This window comes from Takifugu flavidus, chromosome 2 (assembly GCF_003711565.1).
Source record: "Takifugu flavidus isolate HTHZ2018 chromosome 2, ASM371156v2, whole genome shotgun sequence".
In the NCBI taxonomy this organism is placed as follows: domain Eukaryota; kingdom Metazoa; phylum Chordata; class Actinopteri; order Tetraodontiformes; family Tetraodontidae; genus Takifugu; species Takifugu flavidus.
The window spans coordinates 4379161-4401342 of NC_079521.1; the positions used below are offsets into that span (position 1 = coordinate 4379161).

The window sequence follows — 22182 nt, forward strand, 5'->3', positions numbered from 1 at the left end:
GTCCCCCATGGACACATGCGATGGCTTAGGGGATTCTTGGAGGTGATGGAGGGGTCTTGTGGAGGTTTTGTTTTTGTCTTTTCTACTTCCTCACTGTCTTTTTCTTCAGTGCTGCACAGAGGACCATCGGTTTGGCCAGCCAGTTGCAGCTGCAGTTCATTTCAATCAATCCAATGGTTCATGTGTCAGCTTCAACCTGTTTTCAAGTGTGTGAAAGTTAGTTAAGTGCATTCCTGGAACATCAGCTAACTGTTTTCTTAAGATCTGTTACATTTGACCATGCAGATGGAAAGCAACAGCTAAGGGAACCACACAAAAATGGATAGAAATGTTAACTCTGATATTAATCCCCCCCAAACTTTGACACACATACACACACACACACACACACACACACACACACACACACACACACACACACACACACACACACACCACACACACACACACACAAAGAAGGTTACATAGAGTTTTTAACAAAGCTTTTTGTGAAACCTTTTGCGCATGTGTTAAAGTTTAAATATACATGTTTTTTACATGCCGTCTCGATCTGTCTGTCTGTCACATCAGGCTGCCTTTTAGTGCAGCTGAGACTGGCTGGCCAGCATCAAATAGTTTTGTCCTTGCCGTCGTAACTCGAGTGTTCTCGACTTTGCGATTTCATATGATTAACTACTGTGTTCTTTCTCTCTTTCCAAAGGTCAACACCTCCCCTCCACCAAAGAGCCCCGTTTTTTTGTTTGCTTTGTGCACGATTCATCACTGCATGCTTAAGCTGCACCTGCACCTTTAGTAGTATTTGTATATATTTTGATGGTGCAAATGGCATTCTGAATTTACACTGACTTATTGAACATAACAAATTCAGTATAATGTCAAATCAGCAAGACACATATTTTTCATCATGTATTTTACCTTTATAGCTAAAACATTTAAAATTTCATAAAAGTTAATGCAACCTCTCATTTCTCATTCAACAACCTGCCATATGGAATATTTTCCACAACTAACAATGTAGGTGGTCTTTATTTCTTTAACATATTGAAATTGGATGGGGCGGGAGCAATTGCAGTCATGTCAGAGACTCTGAGGCCAGACCCAAGGCTCATTGGGGGGGTAATACTGTATCTCCAATCCATTAATAAACTGCCTCTGTTTTCTTGTGGTGGAGCTGGAAATGGTTGGAAACAATGATCTTGACTTCTATAATTGCAACTTCAAACATTAGAAGTGGAGGAGCAGAATAGAATTGGAGTAGCTGGGTGCAATCAGGCACAATTTAAGTTTGAATGTTGTTTTTAATCTTTGCATGAACAAATTTTATAAATAAAAAAAATGCATGTATAAAAAAATATACTTAGCAGCTATCTGTTTGACAATGTTATCTGTGACTTGGTAAGGATTGAAATGTGCATACAAAGCACCTACATTCAAAATTTAACAGGCTACATTTATTTTCTCAGCCAAAACGTCGCATTGGCGTTGCCATTGGAGACCAGATTCTGGACTTGAGTCTGATAAAGTCTTTGTTTCAAGGGCCTGTGATTTCCAAACATCAGTATGTGTTTGACCAGGTAAGTTAAACAGGAATAGTATTTAATAGATGTACTTACAGTGGAAGAAAAAATTGGTTAACCCCCCTTCTGAATATAAAACAAACGTATTTTGTTGGTGACATTCTCTCCAATATACGGTACTCTAGCAGTTGCACAATATTGTATCAAATTATTGAGGAAATGTTTAGTATAAAATAAGCTATCAAAATATGCTCTAAATTATGCATTGTCTTTTATGATACAATATCACTGTAGCAGACTATTACCCTTCTGAATATTACTTTATTAAGTGATTATTTGAAGGCTGCTTATTGTGTCCTCACCTCTCTTCTCACCAGCCCACATTAAATGCCTTCATGGCGCTTGGCTATGAGGCATGGCAGGAGGCCAGGAAGACACTGCAGATGCTACTGTCAGCCAATGAAAGCACACTGAGAGATGATGTCAGCCTTCGCTCAAGGTCAGATCTCATTGTAGCACAGTATTATCACTGAGTCTCAGTTTGAAAAAAAGGATGCTCAATCTTCTGAATACCAGAAACAATAAGAGGTCCTGTGATGCACAGTAGCACAAATTAAAGAAGAAAAATAACAATTTTTGTGTCAATTGTGGTCACAACTATTGTGTATACCAGACAAAGCCATCCATTTTCTGTTTCCTTAGCTTTGTGACCTTGTAGGACTGGGTTGTCCACTTGGGCCTGCAATTTTTCACGAGTTTTTTTTACCCCAAATCTTTTTTCTTTGGTGAAAGCAGGTGTCTACCTGTTAGGACAGAAATCTCAATAGTCAATGCAATTAATAGCCATTTCAATCAATATTTAGAGCAATGTGTTCTTTAACTCCCTAAAAATCAAATTTCAATGTGAATAATCTGAAATGTCAGGGTTAATTTCTTTGCACACAAGGTATTATTGGAATTTTAAACAGGATAATTTATTGTTTACTGAAAATCAGGCTGTTCTTTAAAGTTCAGTTTTTCTCTATACGTACTGTATATGTTTTGTATTACAAAACTATTATCTCCTAAAGCATTTGTCTCTTTCCTTTTAGTGCATTTGTCAATCAAAGTGTAGCCACGATGCATCTTCCTGCTAATATTGGTGAGTGTCTCTGTCTCCATATTGTAGATTTATACACACAAAATCTGTATTATAGGGATACGTGCAGTGGTGTGTCAATACATAGTGATTTCATCCATGTAAAGATTACATTCGTCTTTTCTGAAGGTAGATTAGATCAATAACATAATCTTACATCCTTCATTTATAATAACTTATGAGTTTAATTGGTAGTTCAAGACAGAATAAAACAAAGACAATCAGTTTTTAAAAATAATTAATATAATGTGTTTGTCACCAGATGTCTCTGCTTGCTCTCCTTATAATCCTCAGGTGATTATACAGATTTCTACTCCTCCAAGGATCATGCGACGAATGTTGGCATCATGTTCCGGGGGAAGGACAATGCTCTCATGCCAAATTGGTATGTTCTTGATGAGGACTCGATCAGACCATACCAGACAAGACAATATGACCTAAGCCTATAAAATTATTATCAACAACAACACTGTTTTTCCCTTCATCTGTGGTCAGATAACATGAAAGGTTTGGGCCTATTAAACATTGAATCATCTTGCTATGAGGCAGCTGTGCTGTACGACTGTGCCACAATGATGTCCGACTGGCTGGTTGATTGATTGATTGATTGATTGATTGATTGATTGATTGATTGATTGATTGATTGATTGATTGATTGGTTGATTGGTTGATTGATTGATTGATTGATTTCAGGCTGAGGCTTCCAGTAGGATATCACGGTAGAGCTTCATCTGTAGTGGTTTCTGGGACTGAAATCCACCGTCCTGTTGGCCAAATGAGACCAGACCAAAGTAAGATATTTTTTATTTGTAAGATTTATAAATTAATACCCAATTAAAAACAGGATTTCAAACTCGTCCGCAGTGTAACACTAGACCAGTAAGATGACCATTGCAGTTTTCCAAAATTTTTCTTTAAAAACCTCTCAAGCTAACAGGGAGTAACAGGGATTTGGTCTTTAGCTGCCCCTCTTAAGTTAGCTTTGAGTTAGATATCTTATCAGGTCTGGACATTGACTCAGCCATTGAGGATGTTCACCTTTTTGTGTTTAAACAATTTCTGTGCGGCTGTTGTGGTAGACCTCGAGTCAACATCTATGATGTTTCCCAGAGTTGGTCATCTGTCCAAACTGAACAATCAGACAAGGGGTTTGATGAGTGGCATAACCAAAAATTGGAGAAAGTTCCAGAAGGTCAACAGTCACTGGTGCATTTCACCAATCTAGACTTTATTACAGAGTTGCCAAGTGGAAACCTGGTTCAGCTATCAGACACATTAAACTGCACAAGAAAAATCACGAATTGTAAAGACCATTAAAGTTGAAGGGAAAGCTTCGACACCATCAGAATTATATATGAAGGAAAATTGTTGACTAGTGAAAAGAAGTTTTTTTTCTTCTTCATGTGTGTGTTTTTTTGTCTTTCAGCAAAGCCTCCAGTTTTTGGTCCCTCCCAGCAGTTGGATTTTGAGCTGGAGATGGTAAATATTAGTTTAAATTTACCCAACCTGCTTGTCCATAATGTTTCAATGAATAAAGTCCTCCTCTTTCCCATGTCTTAAAAAGGATTAGTGTTGCGCCTATTTACTGAAAGAAAGCATTTAAAACAGCCATGGAGTCATCCATCTAGTGGGACTGTCATCATTTTACAGATTCAAGTTTCTAACGTTTTATTTTCAAGGTCAAAGCAAGCCTCTCTCTGCTATGGTTAAAAACCCATATGCCTTTTTTATGCCTCAACAATCTTAGACACACTCCTTAATACCAAGATAGATAGGTAGATAGATAGATAGATAGATAGATAGATAGATAGATAGATAGATAGATAGATAGATAGATAGATAGATAGATAGATAGATAGATAGATAGATAGATAGATAGATAGATAGATAGATAGATAGATAGATAGATAGATAGAATAGTAGATTTATTGGTTCATGCAATCAAATGTGGCACATCTGAACATAAGCCTTGTTTGAATTTTGGTACCAGATTCCAGAGGGACTTTGACCTTTGATCATAAAACAACCTACTATGTTATGTAACTTTGTATTCCTACTCCCTATATACAGTATATACTATATTACTGGTGCAAGTCACGATATGTAGGGAAATTACCTGCTCCTTTATAACTTTAACAATCTGAGGCAGCTCATATTCTTCCACCTCAATCTGCTAACCATCGAATACAAGACAAGCAACAGAGGCAGACATATTCATTGAAGGTATTCCAAGTAATTCCTGTATCAATTTTGTGTTTAATTTGTGGAGAAATGACCTGCTTGGTGCAAGTCTGCACTCTCAGTGCTTTGTTTCTAGTGTTGCAATAAGCAATTATAAGCAATTATAATAAACCGAGTACTACTACTGAGGTACACAACAACAGGTACATTACATATGTAAAAAACATAATACACTCTCTACAACATTATTTTAATTTTCCAACCTCTTTTTGTCCAGTCGCTGAGCATTTGTCTCCTCTAATCTCTTCAAAGTAAACACACATATCGTAGGTTCAAATATCAGGGCACTCTAAGGGGAATAGATGGCTAACATACCTTTTCATCTCTGATGACACTCTAAACTTGAACTCTTCCTCATTCACATGCCACTGCAGTCCTAGTGCCGTTTCTAAAGAAATGTTGCACAAACAGTGCTCAAAGTTAGAGTCTGAAAACATATGCAGATAGGCATATACATATGTTATTGTTATTTTTATAGATTGTTTCACATCTTTCCAGAGTGGCTACAACAGTTGCACCATACATGCTGTGTGTTATATCGTATTATAAAGCTAAGGAAACAGAAAATGGATGGCTTTGTGTCTTGTATTATTACGCAGCCTTGTTTGGAAGGTCGGTTCTATGTAAGAATGCATAAATCTAATTAAATAAACTAATGTTAAAACGTTAAAATTGTTTTTTTGCCATCTGTTACCACCTTTTGATTAATTTATTATAATGTCTTTTTTTTAACTAGGCATTCTTTGTGGGAGGACAGACTAGTCTTGGACAGCGCATTCCCATTGAAAAAGCCCATGAACATATCTTTGGCATGGTGCTCATGAATGATTGGAGTGGTAAGATTCTCTGCACAATTCAACATGTCTACAAGTCTTTTCTATGTGGTTTTGAGGAGAGAAAAAAGAGCACGTGAACAAATAATACACCACACATAAAGGACTTAAAGTAGTAAAATACAAGTATTCAACCATTAGTAAATAAAAATCACTAGTACCACCCACTGCTCATACAGTACATACTGAGTAGGTATTATTCTGACAGGAGACACTGTGAACAGGTAATTAAAGACCATATTCCAGGATAGAGATGACCTCAAATCAATGTTTAACAAAATAATTATTTTTTTGTAAAATTATACATACACTATTGAGGTTAATAAAGTATTTTTGCAAGAAAATTGATTTTTTTGCATCTGAAAAACTGCTGAACGAGAACAACACATATATAGTTGAATCTAAAAAATAAGAAAAAAAAGAATCTCTGATTCTGACCTGGAGGGGTCATTAAATGTGTACAAATACAGCTGCAGCCCTACAACTTTGAGCCTGCTCTCATCCCAGATGACAGAGAATGAGTTGTGTTGCCAGGCCTACTTAGTGGAGAGTAGGATTGTTGTTATATCCATCAGCGAAAGATAGCCTGTAATGCTGTGCTGACATCACAAAATCACTGATTATTATTAGGCAATAAAAACTAATATCAACCATTTAATACAGACAGTAGTAATTATACTTACCAATAACAGAAATTACTGAGTTTGTATTGATGTCAGTTTTCTGTCATCAACACATAGTGTTTTTGGTCCCTAAAAATGAATATTTTGTAAAATATTCAGTGCAGTAAATTTTTAAAGTACCAAATTTGCATCTAGGGGGAAATGGAAAACTGAGGTTTTGTTTGGCCTATTGGGGTGTACTTTGTATTGGTTCGCTTGTGAGGTTATATTCTAGTCTGTTTATATTCTGATAATGTTTACTTACCATATTTTGATATAATTACACAGTTGCTAGTTTTTTGGAACATACTTCAAGGAGGTCAAATGTACAAAACAATCTAGTACCCCATTAGTCGCCACAGCCATCATAAGTAATGGACTACACTGCTTTAAACATCTATTTGGTAAGACAACTTTAAGAATAATGTATCTATCTGGGAAAAATGGTTAAAAAAAAGTGTTCAAATGTAACATCATGGTTATTGAATGTGTGTGAACTGCTTCACCCTCATGTTGGAAGCCAAGCCACTGCAATGACATTGAATGTGTAAAAAGCATGAGAAATGTAGCAATACCACTAGATTCATGTTATACATTATCCGAAAATATATCGATTTAAATGGATTCTTCATGTATATTTATTAGAATTGTACAAAAACATTGACTGTTTTTATTGGTCTTATAACCTGATATCACCTTTATCATTTCAGAATCACAACCTATATTTATGTGATAATATCTGTGTTACACTCAGCCAGGGACATCCAAGCATGGGAGTATGTTCCTTTGGGCCCTTTCCTGGGGAAGAACTTTGGAACTACCATCTCACCCTGGGTTGTACCTATGGAAGCACTTTTGCCCTTTGTAGAACCCAATTCTATCCAGGTAAGTCATTATTGTAGTCATTAAGCAGACATGGAGTACAGAGACGAGACATTCTGACATGGGAGGTTGCCTCATTATCACATGGGTGGGGAGAAAGGTACTTGGACACAGGTGCAGGATACTCGGGGGGTGGGGGGGTGGGATTGGTACAACAAACAAATCTCTGCAAAGCTGGATTAAGATATTAAATAAATTTAAAACAATAAGAGACAAGACAAAATAGACAATTACTAATTAGAAGTGTATTCAGACTTTAATGAACTTCATATCATTCATATCTAAGGCAAGGACATTTCTGTTTGGCCATTTCCCCATGTGTTTTTATACTGTTTTTAACTTTGGTTTGTTCTTAACAAATTACACAATGTAAAAAGGAATATTTTCAATTTGAATATTTCTTTAACTTTGGTGTATACAGTACACATGTATACCTCTAGTAGAAATGCCTGCGATCTGTACCATGACGAGGAAGTCCTACCGAGTGAGTACGGTAGTAGTGGAAAAGTGCCATACGAGGTATTACATGAGCCTGTTATCGGCTTATATATAGTATATACTGTAATCATTTTTTATACGTCTAATACAATGTAATGGACCAGTACTCAGTATAGAATCTGGCTAGATTTTCCCTTTTTCTTTTACCTATATCTAGTCCTACAACTCCAGGTTACCATACCCAAATCTAAGTTTGAATTGTGGGACTATAGGAAGGCACAAAGCCTTCCTATAGTTCCCATACTATTTATAACCTCACATTACTCTGCAATCATAGTATTTACCTGCTGACCTGGGTTTTACGTTTTTGTGTATACAGTAATCCATATGTACATATCCTTGAAATCAGGCTGGTGGAAGACACTCAGAATCTTTAGTTTCAAACTTTAATTCTCTTTTTGTAACCTCTGCTCAGAAACTAGAGCGTCCCTTTGCAACTTGACAACAGGAGTTTTGAACTTTTCAGTTTTGAAGATCACTGAAGTTTTGAAGAGCACTGCATGACAGTACTGTTGTTGCGTAATTATAATTTCTTTAGGATTAAGGATATTGTTTTTGTACAGGTTTTGTTCATTATTGACAATTATTTCAGTCATTAATCTTGTTGTTATTCTTCACTTATTCTTCTTATTAAGAGGTCACTTTTGCTGAATATGTGGATCACATTCTGAGAAAAAAAAGGTTTTGACTAAGTTTCTCATTTAAATATGCCCTGAAGTATACCCGGTTTGGTTTGTATAGACTGTTATGATTTAAGACATGCTTTAATGCTTGCTTTGTTTGGTTTTTTCTTCACCCTGTAGGAGCCCAAACCCCTTCCCTACCTCCAACATCATGATCCTTACACTTTCAACATTAATTTGTTTGTGTCAATTAAAGGTAAAACACTTAATGACTATAATGTCCAACTAGTTTGGTTAGCTTTAGTAGTAGTCTTCCTACAGATGGTCATATGCAGACATTTTTTGTTACATATATAAAATAGTTGGTAGTAGATTATTTTATTATTATATAAATTTTTGGCAGAAATAACAAAACACACACACACACACACACACACACACACACACACACACACACACACACACGTATGTCACAAATTTAGTAGTAAAGCAGTTAAAAAGTTACTAAAGTGGTAACTAAGTAACTCATTAATTTGTGCAACATCCATTCCTCAAATCAGATTTAAAAATGCATATTGAGATCCATTGCTCTACAAAAATACAAATTATTTTTAATACTATTTTATTTTCATTATGTTATTATTAGTTAACAATATCATTTATCACCTACATTTTTCAAGGACAAGGCATGCAACAGCCAAAGACAATCTGCAAGTCAAACTTTAAGGTAAGGCTCTACACATAACACACTTTAATTTTATAGTTGCTAGTCAAGATTTTTTGCAGTTTGACTTATTGCAGTTTGACACTATTGGTAGAATGAAAAAAATGTAGACTTTCAAACATATGGTATACAACATATGGTATAGAATTATGGAATGTATTGTGTAACTAGAAAGGACCCAATTGCAGCACAAACACAGTTAGCAATGACCTTTGTACCCACAATTTTTAAAACTTTGCAACACGGTGTGTACGTCACTATTTTATAAATGCATACTAAAGGATACAAGCAGGGTGATACCCTGGTCCAACAATGAGATACATATGATTTTTAGCTGGGTGGCAGACAAGAGGAGATGGACCTATACATCGTGTTACCTGAAATGAGGTTTGCCGAGTCTCAAATGGTTGCTGAGAGGAACCGCTGAACATAAATGCAATATTCAGAAAAGGCTAAAAACACATTTTTGGTCAATCAAGCAACATAGTTAAACAAACTGGAAGGACTGTACGTTTGTCAAAGAAATGACCAGAAGTGATTTGATCAACTTGACATGATTTACATTACCATTACCATGAGCAACAGGAGAGAAGTTGGCTGTGGTTTAGCCTTGGAGTTGTTTGAAACTAGACAGAAGGCTGGACAGTTTTTTGATTTTCAGCATTTTTGAAGTGCCTATTCTATTCATGCTGAAATTATTTTGAATATACAAGTAGGTTATATTTAAAGATGCTTCGTAGATGCAGATAATGAGCTGGCTAGTTAGTTGCTACTGCTATCTTGTCCTCTGCTTGTATTTTGTGATTGCTTAGTTCCTGTGAATAACATAAATTTAGCCTGTTGTTACCTTTTAAAGTTATTTTTGTTTACTGCAGGTACGTTCTGTGTGCATACTTAACTTGATTATTTAAGCTTTGCTACATTATGGATTTTGTACATTGTAAAGTGTCTGGATATTGTCTCCAACTGTACCATACCATGTTGACTCCAACGGTGTAAAGCCGATATTGTGTAGCTCCTTATGTCCCCCTACTCCACCAGAAAAAATGATACCCCCCCTCCCACTAACCCTTTAGTTTTAGTAGATGATCTGAGGAGGCTTTAAAGGACTGTTTTAACTGAACTACTTACTCAGCAACTTAATGATACTATTACAAACTAAATTAACTTATATGTGGACAACAAATGACAATGTGTAACAACGGCGTTTCCTAGAGAGACCAAAACACCACCTCCGACCACAAAGAGACCCTGGCTGACAGGGACAAGAGGTCAACAAATAATCTAAATCTATTTTCCGTACTGTGTAGAGGCATGCTGCGTGGAAAAGTGGCATAACTGATTTGATCAGGTCCCTGCTCCTTCCCCCACTCAGTCCTCTCTGCTGCAGCCCCCACTGACTCCCACCGCTGTGGATCTGCTGTCTGCCCCTCCCCCCACTACAACCTCTGAACAACATTAGAGAACTATTCTGCAACCTGTCCCTGGCTCCCCCCTTCCACCCTTCAATGCCCTTTTTTCCGACCTCTGCTTAGTTAACCACAGCCCCAGTCTGTCTTCCACAACCGTGCAAGTAATGTCCCTGCTGAGGAAAAAGGAAGGTGAGTGAGGCAACAGGTCCTAATGGCGTTGGGACATCTTGGCTCCTCAAGGTCTGTACTGGCCAGCTGTGAGGTTGATGCTGGGCAGGTTTCCACAGCTGTGGAGAACATCCTGCTAGGTCCTAGTGCCAAATATCCCCCAAACCAAAAGATCTCAACAGATACAGCCAGGGAGTGCTGACATCTCACCTGATGAATAGACTGGAGAGAGTTGTCCTCTTTTACCATGGACCACTGATAATCTCAGACCAATAATGTGATCCTGGACTGTTTCCTGGACTGAGTGAAGAAGCTGGGAGACAAGAGGATGCTGGCTAAGATGACAGCCATGCTCACACGACCAGAACATGCTGATAGCACTAGGCAACAGCTTTTAAAGAAATGTTAGTTGTTTCTTTTCTGCACAGCCATTACAATATTGTTGCTATTCACACACAACACACTCAGATTAATGGTAGTTTTATGTATATGGCTTGACTTTTATGTGGCTGTTCATCACTTTTACTCATCTGAAAACATACAAATACATGCACATCAGAGAACTGTAACTACATACTGTAAGCAGTTTAGGTCTCCTGGAGTTCATGTCCTAATATTCCTGTCTAAAGGACTTCATAGCTAAGTGCTGTAGAAATGTGACTCATTTCTCTGATTGCCTTTTTAAAAGAGAATTATGTCCTTAACTAAATGACCTACCTTGGAGAATCAATGAAGTAAAGTTACATTACAGGGGCAGTCTGTGCCTTAGATGTCAGGAGAATCCCTTTTTTGCCTGAAATGACCTCATTATCTCATGTTCATGTTGATGCCCCGCCCATCCTTAATAAAAAAAAAAATCCAATTGACTAATCCAACTCTTAGACCTTTCAATACATTTTTTTTAAATTTAGCTGTAGGCTCTCACCATACTCCCTATAGATTATTTGCATTTTGATTATTCTGCTTACTCACTTTTTTCCTTTCACTAGTACATGTACTGGACCATGAAACAGCAACTTGCCCATCACACAGTCAATGGCTGTAATATCAGACCAGGAGACCTGATGGCTTCTGGTACAATCAGTGGACCTGTGAGTGCCTGCATGTACATAGTCTGATGCCCATTATTAATAAAGACTGCAAGTGATTTTTTCTAATGAATTTTTCTGACCTCATATAGGCAGTCGCAGGGAAGGGAACGTAGTGAAAGAAATGTGTCAGCTATGTTGCAGAGAAAATCTAACTGAATTGTCTTTCATACTTTACATCTACATCAGTGAGCTACCTGTCCCTGAATGTAGTGAGGTAGTTTTATAGAAGATATGCTTTATAGGTGTAAGCCATTTAAATAAAATGATATTAAAGTAGAACCAACAACTCAACAGTAAATTAGTAAATGACAAACATTCATGTAAATTCAGTGTACCATGTGTCCTGAATTTGACCAGGATGCTGAGAGTTTTGGATCCATGCTGGAGCTGTCATGGAGGGGATCTAAGAGCATCACCCTGGGAGACAAAGAGATAAGAAGCTTCTTGAAGGATGGAGATGAAGTGACCATGACAGGTTACAGTGCACCACAGACATCTATTTAAAGATATACAGTGCTTTAAGTCATACATTTCAGATATTATTTTGGTAACATTCCCAGTGGCTTTTAAATGGAATTGGATTATTTTTATTGAAGAAAACATATTTAGGCAGCTATAACCCTTATTTGAGCAGGTGCATTTGTTCCTCTTGCGTATCACAGTGCTGGTTTTGATTTACCTCTTTTTACTTTTTTCCTATTTATACTTGTCTATTCTGAAAAGGCTTGTTTGGGCTAAAAAGGTCTGCAAAAAAAAAGAAGTCCAAACATAGTCACTGTTTAATAGTCACTGTTTAACATACCTGTCTCCCAGATTCATTTAATCAGTAACCGAACGTGGATTCAATAGTCTTTCAGCCCTGTCTGGAATCGGTGGCAGTGCCTGACACTGGATCACAAAAACGGCCTGCTTCACACCACTGCTTTGACTCTGCTTAAGTAGAGAAGCTGTACTGAATAGAAAAAGTTTGCATGTGCACCTTTTTTTTTTTTTTTTTACATTTTTGCAAGTTCAGGTTATTTTTACAACCACAGTCTATGTTTAATATAATTGCACTTGTGATCTTGATAATAATGTATTTGATTATAACAATGTCCCTCCTCTTCCGTCTAGGTTACTGTCAAGGAGATGGATATCGGGTGGGCTTTGGAGAATGTGTAGGAACTATCCTTCCGTCACTGCAACACTGAGATGCACTTATATATGCTGGCACATATTGCCATTATATTATGACAATACATTATATTGCATATAATATGCTGGCACATATTGCTTTATAGGCATCTATCCCCATTCTTACATACATACAGCTCATAAAAGGCTTAATTGCTTGAGTCAAAAGTAACTAGACTTATTTAGGTATGAATGATTGAATGTATTTCAGCTGAATCTACAGTAAGTCTAACAATTTTTGCAGTTCAATGCAGTGACAGAAACTCACAAGCAGAGGACACTACATTGGAAAATCTGCATATTAACACAAGTCTTTGATACTGACAAGACTTCTGAATAGAAAAGACAGATAGAATGGGATAGGAAAAAATGGTAATTATATTAAATGTTAAAAAGGATGTGTAAACACAGATAGTATCGTATGAGATCATCTATCAACTACTGGCAAAACAGTTTTTTAGATGCCTACTTGGAGCTCAAACTCTGTCACATCTTCATTCTTGTGATCATGATAGGTTACACAATAACAGTGGGAAAATGACTGAAATACACCTTTGCCCTAAATGACTTACTTTCAGGATCATCTCCAGGAGGTGTCAACCCCACAGGTTAACAACTAGGGGGGAAAAAATGAATCAGAGCTCAGATCAGAGAATTCTATGTAAAAGGAGAACATGGGTAAATTACTAAAGAATGTCACGACTTGACATATATTCAAATCTTGTGCAATGATAAGCTATTTAAAAATAAATAAATAAATCCTCGATTATCACTTTCACTTCGTTTGTATATTTAAGTTTTGTTGCATGTTGGGTTTCAAACTGATTTACAAAGATCCCCTGGATGGGCTTTAGTCAGTTATGATCACGTTCCAAGATTTACAGCAATAGTAATCACTGGTAAGAATAATGCATTGAATGAACTTTTTAACTATGAAGTAGAGGAAAAGGCAGGAGAGTGATAAATATATTTGGTCTGCTCATGTCAATCTTTTGGTTTCTTTGTATACTTTTAACTTTTAATATCTTCTGTTTTGCTGCATACACAGAAGCCACAGGTCCTCCATCTCAGAGACTTTAACCATGTCTCTCTGGCAAAGTATTCCACAGTGTAAGGTCCACAACCTGAAGGGCCTGATACCCTTTTGTTTTGATATGTGTATAGGAACAAAGTAAAAACTGATCAGAAGATTGTACAGGATGAGCAGGGGTATAAACATTCAGCTAAGATGAAACTGGAGCTTATCCAAAGATTGCTTTAAAAGGGATGACTAAAATTTTACAAGGCAACATAAAATGAACTGGGAGTTAGTGAAGTGCTGTGAGAACTGAAGTGATGTGAGCTCATGTTGTTGAGGAGTCCTGTCTAGGTACGGGAGGCTGACTCCATCTCTACTTTTAAAATTAGGTTTAAAACCTACCTCTTTGAAAAAGCTTATTATCACTAATTCTGTAGTTGCAGTTATTATCATAGACAGACAAATTATCATACTTAGGGGGTTGTCTAATCATTAGGTTAACATCTTACCTATGCTGCTATAGGCCGAGGCTGCTGGGGTCCAGAATGATCACCTGACAGGCCTCTGTCACCACACTGGAATGGTCTCCTCTCCTCTCTCTCTCCCTCCTCTCCTCTCCTCTCCTCTCCTCTCCTCTCCTCCTCCTCCTCCTCTCCTCTCCTCACGTAGATTAGTGATGTTATTTCTTGTGTAGTTTTTCTGCTCTCCCCCCCCCCCCCCCTTCTGTATTCATCTGCAGGTATCGCCGCCTTCAGAGCTGCATACTGACCTCCGACCCCGCCAACCCACTCAACCTGACCCTACCAGCAACCTACTTTACTAAATATAATGTATTTCTGTGTGGACTATGTGTGCCGATTCTCTACCTCTTCCTCTCCTCTCCTCTCCTCTCCTCTCCTCTCCTCCTCCTCTCCTCTCCTCTCCTCTCCTCTCCTCTCCTCTCCCTCAACCTCTACCTCTACCTCTACCCAGCCCGCCATCAGCAGGAGGGTCCCCCTACATGAGCCTGGTCCTGCTCAAGGTTCCTTCCTGTTAAAGAGTTTTTCCTTGCCACTGTTGCTTGTCTGGGGTTAGGCCCTGGGATTTTGTAAAGTGCCCAGAAACAATTTTGATTGTAAAAGACGCTATATAAATAAAAATTGATTGAGTCCTACTCCGTTTTGAGAGGCTGAAGTCGATTTAGTTCCTTCTGGCACAAACATGTAAAAAGACAGAGTAATCCAAGTGGGACAGTATAAAAGCATGGATATTGATCTTCAGTTCTGATTTTAAGATTAAAGTACATAGCTGACTTGGCTGGACTATTCGATTCAGCTATGTGAACCCAAATGTTAATGATGGCCTAGGTGATAATTAATGTCCATGTTTTATGTAAGTTAATCTTTGAATAGAAAGCCACTGTTTGAGGCTAGGCCAACAGTTTAATATCACCAGAATAATGTTGGTTATCATCAATATGTTGGTTATCACGAAAATGATGATGACCAACATTTTTAAAATTAAAAATGAAACACTCTGCACGTTCTGTCAGGAAATATAGAGTAACTGAAGGCTGCACAGAGCCTGTGCGGGGCAGGAAAACATCTGCTTGGGGAAAATGGAAGATCCAGCAACAGAACAACGTCAGTGGGGTTTGGAAAGACAAAATCCTTTATGGCTACAAATAATAAACCTCCCCTCCTGCAGGGGGAATGGACGTTAACTTATTGTTCAACAGATTTGATCAGTCATGTGTCAACGGGCCCTTTCCGCCACACTGCAGCCCCCCCTAGTTGGAACCTCCATAATTATCCAGAACTTTGCCCACACAACATCAGTTAGAAGCTTCTGAAGTCCTGTGCAGTTCAGCTGTGAAAAGGTTTGGACCCAGCTGCATGGGTAAAGGCAGGGTACACCCCTGAAATAAAATACCAAGTCATCACAGGCCCCTAGATTAGAGCTCTTTGGGGATTTCTTACCTATCATAAAACATAGTAAAACCTGCAGCACAACAGAAAGACAGAATTATTATGAAAAGCAGTTGCAAATGACAGAGGCCAGACATTAGAGCTCTGATATTAGATTCATGGCCTCTTGGATGAATCTTCAATTAAGGCTCATATTTTTGCCTTTCGGACACAAACTTCTGGCTGGGGTGAAAGGAGTTAACATGTACTGGGTAGGTGGGAGACCTTCATAATACATAGTGGTTTCGCATTACAATTGTTAAAAGATTGTGTATATTTTATAGATTTCATCATATTGTAAAGCATTTTGCAACTATGGAAAAAGTCAGTCAATACAATATTGAAATGGAAGTAAATCCATTTTATTGCCTTGATATTGTCATACATTTCTCTGACATTCCTACTGCCTTTTGGCTATTAAGGAAAATGAGGCTAAAGTAACATCTCGTGATGTTACTGCTATGAGTTACACATAAGTAGCAGTGGATTATTCAACAGTTTAAAATTACATTTATGCCAATTGAAAACTAAAGCATTTTTAACTTAATGCAAGGTTTGTAAACTTTATTGGGAGATGCATATGAAGATAATAAGTTAAGACTGGGTTTGTGATTATTGGGCCATATGTTAAAGCAAAATAGAAATCATAGCAGGAACATGACTGTTCTCCAGAGGGAGGAGTTCAGTTAAGACGTAGGAATGCTCTGCATGGCAGGACACTCAAGCAGCCTGGTAGTGATGAAAGATGAAAAAGAACCACGCAGGAGTTACGTGACCGACGTACACCTGCATGGTTTTGCTTGCTGGATTTGCTCAGTACCATTTTCATTTGAAAAATGTGCGCAACTCGAACAGTTCGCTCATATTTGGAATTTATTATTTTATGCCATGTGAATATATCCGCTGAAAAGTTTCTGGATCAAGTCAGCGGAACCATCAATCTAAACTCCACATCCCATCGTTTATAATAATTTATTCAAGTAACCCTAAATCTCGCGGTGCTACCATTCAGACATCTTGCATTTAATTAGAGCTTCACTTGGAGGGTTTTTCCTTTTCAACATACATGCACAGTTTCTCCATGTTTTGAGGAAAAAAGCAACATTTATTCAAAGCCAGAATTTAGGTTACATGTCCTTTGTTTTAACGACTACGAGGCTGTTGTACCGACCGTCGCCTGCCAATCAACCCCCCGACATTAGACCGTATCTAGCGGGGCTGCTTCGTCGTATTGTGGACTATTTCCATCGCTGCGGCTTTATTTCCCTACGTTGAAAGGATGGCAACCCCCGCTGCCGTCAACCCATCGGGTAAGTAAATCCCTCCTGTAACGTTACGAGGCAAAATGAGCGCTGAAAAAGACATTTTGGTAAAGTAGCTGATATTTTTTTCGACGCTTGCCGAAGATGGCTGTCCCGACAGGCCGATGAAGCCTCGCCAGAGCGTCCATCCCCCTTCCCCCTCCGACCTGCTCTCAACGCTGCCCTAGTAACGTTTTCGTGGCTGGCATCTTTTGCTGAATGCTAAAAGGTCTTCGCTACATTGATATGACAGTGATCCACTTTTACCTTGGCGATCTGCGTTTTAATTACTCATATCAAAGCTATTTCGCATCTGCTCAATCATATACGAACATTACTTGCCAAATGTATTGGGGGTGTTGATGTTTTCTGTTACATATAAGCATGCAGATTAATTTCTTTTGGGAAGATCCTATAGACATGTGTCGTACACGTAAAGATATTGCATGTAAAGTACAGTTGGCACATTTTCAGACCCTTTTACTTGTTTTACGTTTGCAACCCGATACTAAAACAATGCATTCAAAAATTTTCATTATAGTTTCCAAAATTAATTTTTTGCCTGGGGTGAATACAGTGGTTGGACCCAGTATGACTGTTGTTGTCCTTTTAATCTCTCTTACGATTTTTCAACTTTAGCAAATTTTGGGGTGTATACTTTACGTTTAGCTCTGCAAGCTTTAGCGTCCGTTTTAAGACAATTCTATGCAGAATATAAACTACATTGATCATAACATTCTTCAGTGCAAATCCTAACTTTTATGCAAATGACATCCAGCAATTATCTCTCCATCCCAGCTTACCTTGAATACTTTCCCTCTCTGAGATAACTTTTTCTTAGATTGAGCTTTGTAACTGCTCATAATTTAAATGTCATGCTCTGAAAGGTGAAACAACCTCTGATGTCTCTTAGTCTTGGGTATTTGAATATATATCCATATATCCACTTTGGAGATATTTCAGTGTGGGGATGTTAATAAATCATGAAAAACCAAGCTATCAACAAGCCTAAATATTTTTTTATATATATATATATATATATCAACGGTAGGCCCCGTGAAAGTTTGAACAGTTGATCATTGATCTTTAATGCAAACTAAAAAAGACATGAAACATTTAATGTTCTTACCATTTAGCAAATCATGCAGGGTTGATGCAGCCCTCAACCACATGCTGCGAGATGCTTCCAGCAGCATCGTGAGCTCTTGTCCCATCATCAGTGCTCCTGCTTTGGGCATTCAACACCACTCTGTCCTCTGTTGTGTAGATTTTTGCTTTTTCTTGTGAGGGTCCTGTAAAGAAGGACACTATGCTGCTCAGAACTCATTTCATTTTGCCCTCCTTTTTATCATATTTACCTAGCTATGGTCATTTCTGTATGTATGTAATTTTGTTGCATTGTATTGCAATGCCCTTGTGGGAGTGCTACTGCATTACAGTTTGTGAATGTAACGTAAATAAGGCCATGTGTACAATGGACTTTGAGTGATATAGGTACAGTGGGACCTCTACTTGCAAACGTCTCTACATGCGAAATTTTCAGGTTACAAAACGTCTCAACGGGAAAATATTTCCTCTTGTTAAGAAAGAAATTTCAGGATACGAAAGGCAAAATACGCTACCGCTGCTACTCGCAGCTCGCGGAGTTTAGCGAACGCAAACATGCTTGTAGCTGCTCTGCCATTGGCTATCGCCTAGCATCTTCCTGTAATCCCATTGGCTAGAAGGGACGTCAATATGTACAAGTTTGTGTGTATCCCAGCATCTTCTTCGTCGTCTTCGGGATTTATTGTGGGTGTTCGTATGTTTGTCCATTAGATGGCGGTGTTACCACAAGTGTTAACGTTCGTTGCTAGTAATGACGGCTAATGTAAAATTAGCCTGTAATAAAGTTCATTTTGTTCCTGGAGAAGCCTTGCACTGAATTCCTACATTTATTGTGCGGTCATCTGCGGTCATTGTAACATGTATTTGTTACATGTTTTGATGCATTTTTATGATTTATAAAAAAAAAAAAATTATGTCCAAATTTTTGGAGGCTTGGAACGGATTAGGGCATTTACTACTTACGTAATTTTCAGGTTACTACTTACGTAATTTTCAGGTTACGAAACAACTTCCGGAACCAATTAATTTCGTAAGTAGAAATTGCATTTGGGAACCAATACTGATATTTGGGGTGTAAAAATATGAACTATAGGATGATAAATACATATTTACATAATTTTCCTTGAAAACATGAACATAATTGGCTTCCCCTAATGGTATGTATGCTGTGTAATGAGTCTAGCTAGGCCATAACAATGCAATTTAAAAAGAAACTTAAAATTACATTTAAATGTTAATGTTTATTTTCAAAAGTCACTGCACAAAAGTAAAAAAAAGATATTTGCATTCTGATGAATAAAGAAATCTAACAAAATCACAACTCGACCGAATGATTTCATTAAAAAATATCAATTTAAGCAAAATCTCAAAACATTTTACCGTTCTGATAAGAAAGTTGATCAATTCAAAGAATACACAATCAGAATTTTTTGTGTAAATTATCTAATAACAAATGAGGTAGGTTGCCAGAGGTTTTAAATAATTAAAGTCCAGCAGAGGCACATTTACTCCCTTTTGAAGTTAACTTATGTTATAACTGAGTCAGGCTGTATCTCGCAATAAACACAATGGCTTGTGTGCGACTTTGAATTTATTTTTCCATGCAAATGTTCCCGTTGCTTGGTTCCCTTAACTGTGAGTTGACGACATCAATAAACTGCAAGTCTGACACTTGGCCTCTGCTCACCCATCCAGCTCTCACCTAGACTGTGACGGCGTTTGCTCTCTGCAGCTCGCCGTTGGCTTGGTTAGGGAATTCAAAGGTGAGGGGCTGGATAATGTAACACCATCCGGACCTAGCAGAAGCTAAATTCAGGTGAAGAGCATAACACCATCTACGTTGGGGAACTGCTTGCATCCAGTTAGCTCGCTCTTGGCTAGGCCAACTTACCTTCGGCTTGCTTAGGATAACTATCGGCAAGCGGCTGGCGAGCAGATCACCATCGAGGCCCAGCAAAGAGCTAACACATGACAAGCTTCCTGCTTGGTGACTTTTTATGCTAAATGATACTACTAAAATAATGTTATACAATGAATATTTGGGCTCAGAGGGGAATTATTTGGGAATGATTGTTCTTGCAGTTATTAAAGCAATGTCATTCACATGAAAAAGGTAAATTTTTCACGGCAAGACTTGTCAGTGCAGTGTCAATCTGAGGTGTACCTGTTTTGATCAGCCAGTCTTACATTTAAAGTTCCAATTCATATCTTTGGCTGGCCTTTGAGGTAGTTGTAGAGGGACCTCTGGTGGACAAACTATACAATTTCAACACCCACAACATGGTTAAAGGAGGTTTTTCGCCACTGTTTTTTTTAAACTTTACATTTATTGGAGGTGACATGGCCGATACCAATAGAGTGTAAATAGCTTATATCATCAGATAATAACCAGCCGATAATCGGCTGAGTTCTGGTTTACAATAGTTGAGCTATTGTGTTAATTGATTTCCTTTATTCTGTGGTTAAATTATGTTATGCTATATAAAAATGGCCAAAATATTGGCACTGAGGGGGAAATGGTGGGTAACAATGAACCTAAGACCAAAATAACTAACAGAATCACTGTAATGTAAAAGAAACATCTGAGAGCTAGCCTGACAGGCATAAACCAAAAGACAACCATTACCTATCTAACTTCAAAAACAGGAGGCAAGGATATAACAAAATGGACATTCACTCCTACTGTTTTCTCTCTATACATAATAATTTCCTAAAAACACACGAGGCCAGTTAGATGTTGAGGAAGGTGAGAAGCTCTCAGGCAGCAGCCATCTTGGGTTTAAATTCATTCCCTCCTGGACATTCCACCAATCTGCATGTAACTGAATTTTGGATGACCAATCCGGTGTTGGGCACAATGCACACCTATTTACATTTGTTGACAGGGAAACACAGGAGCAAACACTGTCACCACCTGCCTGTTATTAAATTGTTTTTAATTATTGATAGGGTTGGATTAGGGGACCAGACCCCCCCCCCATAAATTGCACCCAGATTTTGTCAAATGTTCAGGAGCTAGTAATGTCTGTCAAAGTAAAACTGAGCTTTTTCCCCCCCAATCAACACTGCCTTCCCCTTTGGTTAAGAGAGGATTTTTCCAACCAAGTGCTTGATGTGCTATGGATATATGCATACATCTTCCTAGTATTTCTGTGTTGGTAGTTATATATAGACAGTAAGCAGCGCATTCAAGAATACATAAGACTATGGGCCAATCCCTGCAGCAACATGCATACCTTTCAAAATTGTTCATACACCATGACAAAATGTGGAAAAACATTTTGTCATGCTAACAGCACAAACCTTTGTGTATTTTATTGGGATTTTATGTGATATGCCAACACAAAACACTTGAAGGTGAAAGAAAAGTTAAACTGACAGGTTCAGGTTATTATTTTACATATAAAAGTCTGAAAAGTGTGGTATGCATATGTATTCAGTATGCAATGGGGTGGGTGTCGATACAAAAATTTGGAATCAATCTAATACCAAGTGAATACAAGGCATGATCAACTCTGTTAGGAACGGTTATCTCAGGACCCGAAAGCAGGCAACACGCAGTGGAGAATAATGTCCGAAAGGCGCCTTTATTAACAAGTGAACAAGGTTCTATTCGGTCCGCGTTCACAGAGAGGCGTGGAGACCTCGACTGAGTCACAAACAAGTTGGTTGGGAACTCTCAAAACAATCAAGCTATTGGGGTCAGGGTTTCGTGACGAGGACGAAAACACTCCGACGCTAACAGACGGGCGTTCTGTCATTAAATGGAACGGTTGATTGAAGATTGACAGCAGGTGCGTCTGCCTGCAGCGCCAGCTGTAGACGATGAATGGCTCCTCCACGCCTCC

The 22182-nt window shown here is 38.1% G+C and overlaps 2 protein-coding genes across 2 annotated transcripts in view; both read left to right on the forward strand.

Annotated features, from left to right (window-relative positions):
* The first annotated feature begins 942 nt into the window (after positions 1-942).
* fah (fumarylacetoacetate hydrolase (fumarylacetoacetase)) lies at positions 943-13740 on the forward strand. The gene is made up of 14 exons (XM_057015860.1): positions 943-1014; positions 1464-1574; positions 1895-2016; positions 2609-2658; positions 2950-3040; positions 3349-3446; positions 4082-4134; positions 5633-5732; positions 7146-7276; positions 8575-8650; positions 9075-9121; positions 11688-11789; positions 12147-12264; positions 12903-13740. The coding sequence occupies exons 3-14, from the start codon at positions 1913-1915 to the stop codon at positions 12977-12979; spliced, it is 1047 nt and encodes a 348-aa protein (XP_056871840.1). The 5' UTR covers positions 943-1014; positions 1464-1574; positions 1895-1912; the 3' UTR covers positions 12980-13740.
* A 3206-nt stretch (positions 13741-16946) lies between these two features.
* The window catches only part of arnt2 (aryl-hydrocarbon receptor nuclear translocator 2), a 40774-nt gene continuing 35538 nt past the window's right edge, over positions 16947-22182 (forward strand). Inside the window, exon 1 of the mRNA XM_057015746.1 lies at positions 16947-17236. Within this exon, the coding sequence (XP_056871726.1) occupies positions 17206-17236 (31 nt within the window). The 5' untranslated portion in view covers positions 16947-17205. The remainder of the gene's footprint in view (positions 17237-22182) is intronic.

Coding starts and splice junctions, on each gene's coding strand:
- fah (XM_057015860.1), top strand. CDS start 1,913: ATGGCGCTTGGCTATGAGGCATGGCAGGAGGCCAGGAAGACACTGCAG. Junction 4,135..5,632: donor TGGATTTTGAGCTGGAGATG/GTAAATATTAGT, acceptor TTTTTTAACTAG/GCATTCTTTGTGGGAGGACA. Junction 12,265..12,902: donor AGATGAAGTGACCATGACAG/GTTACAGTGCAC, acceptor TCTTCCGTCTAG/GTTACTGTCAAGGAGATGGA.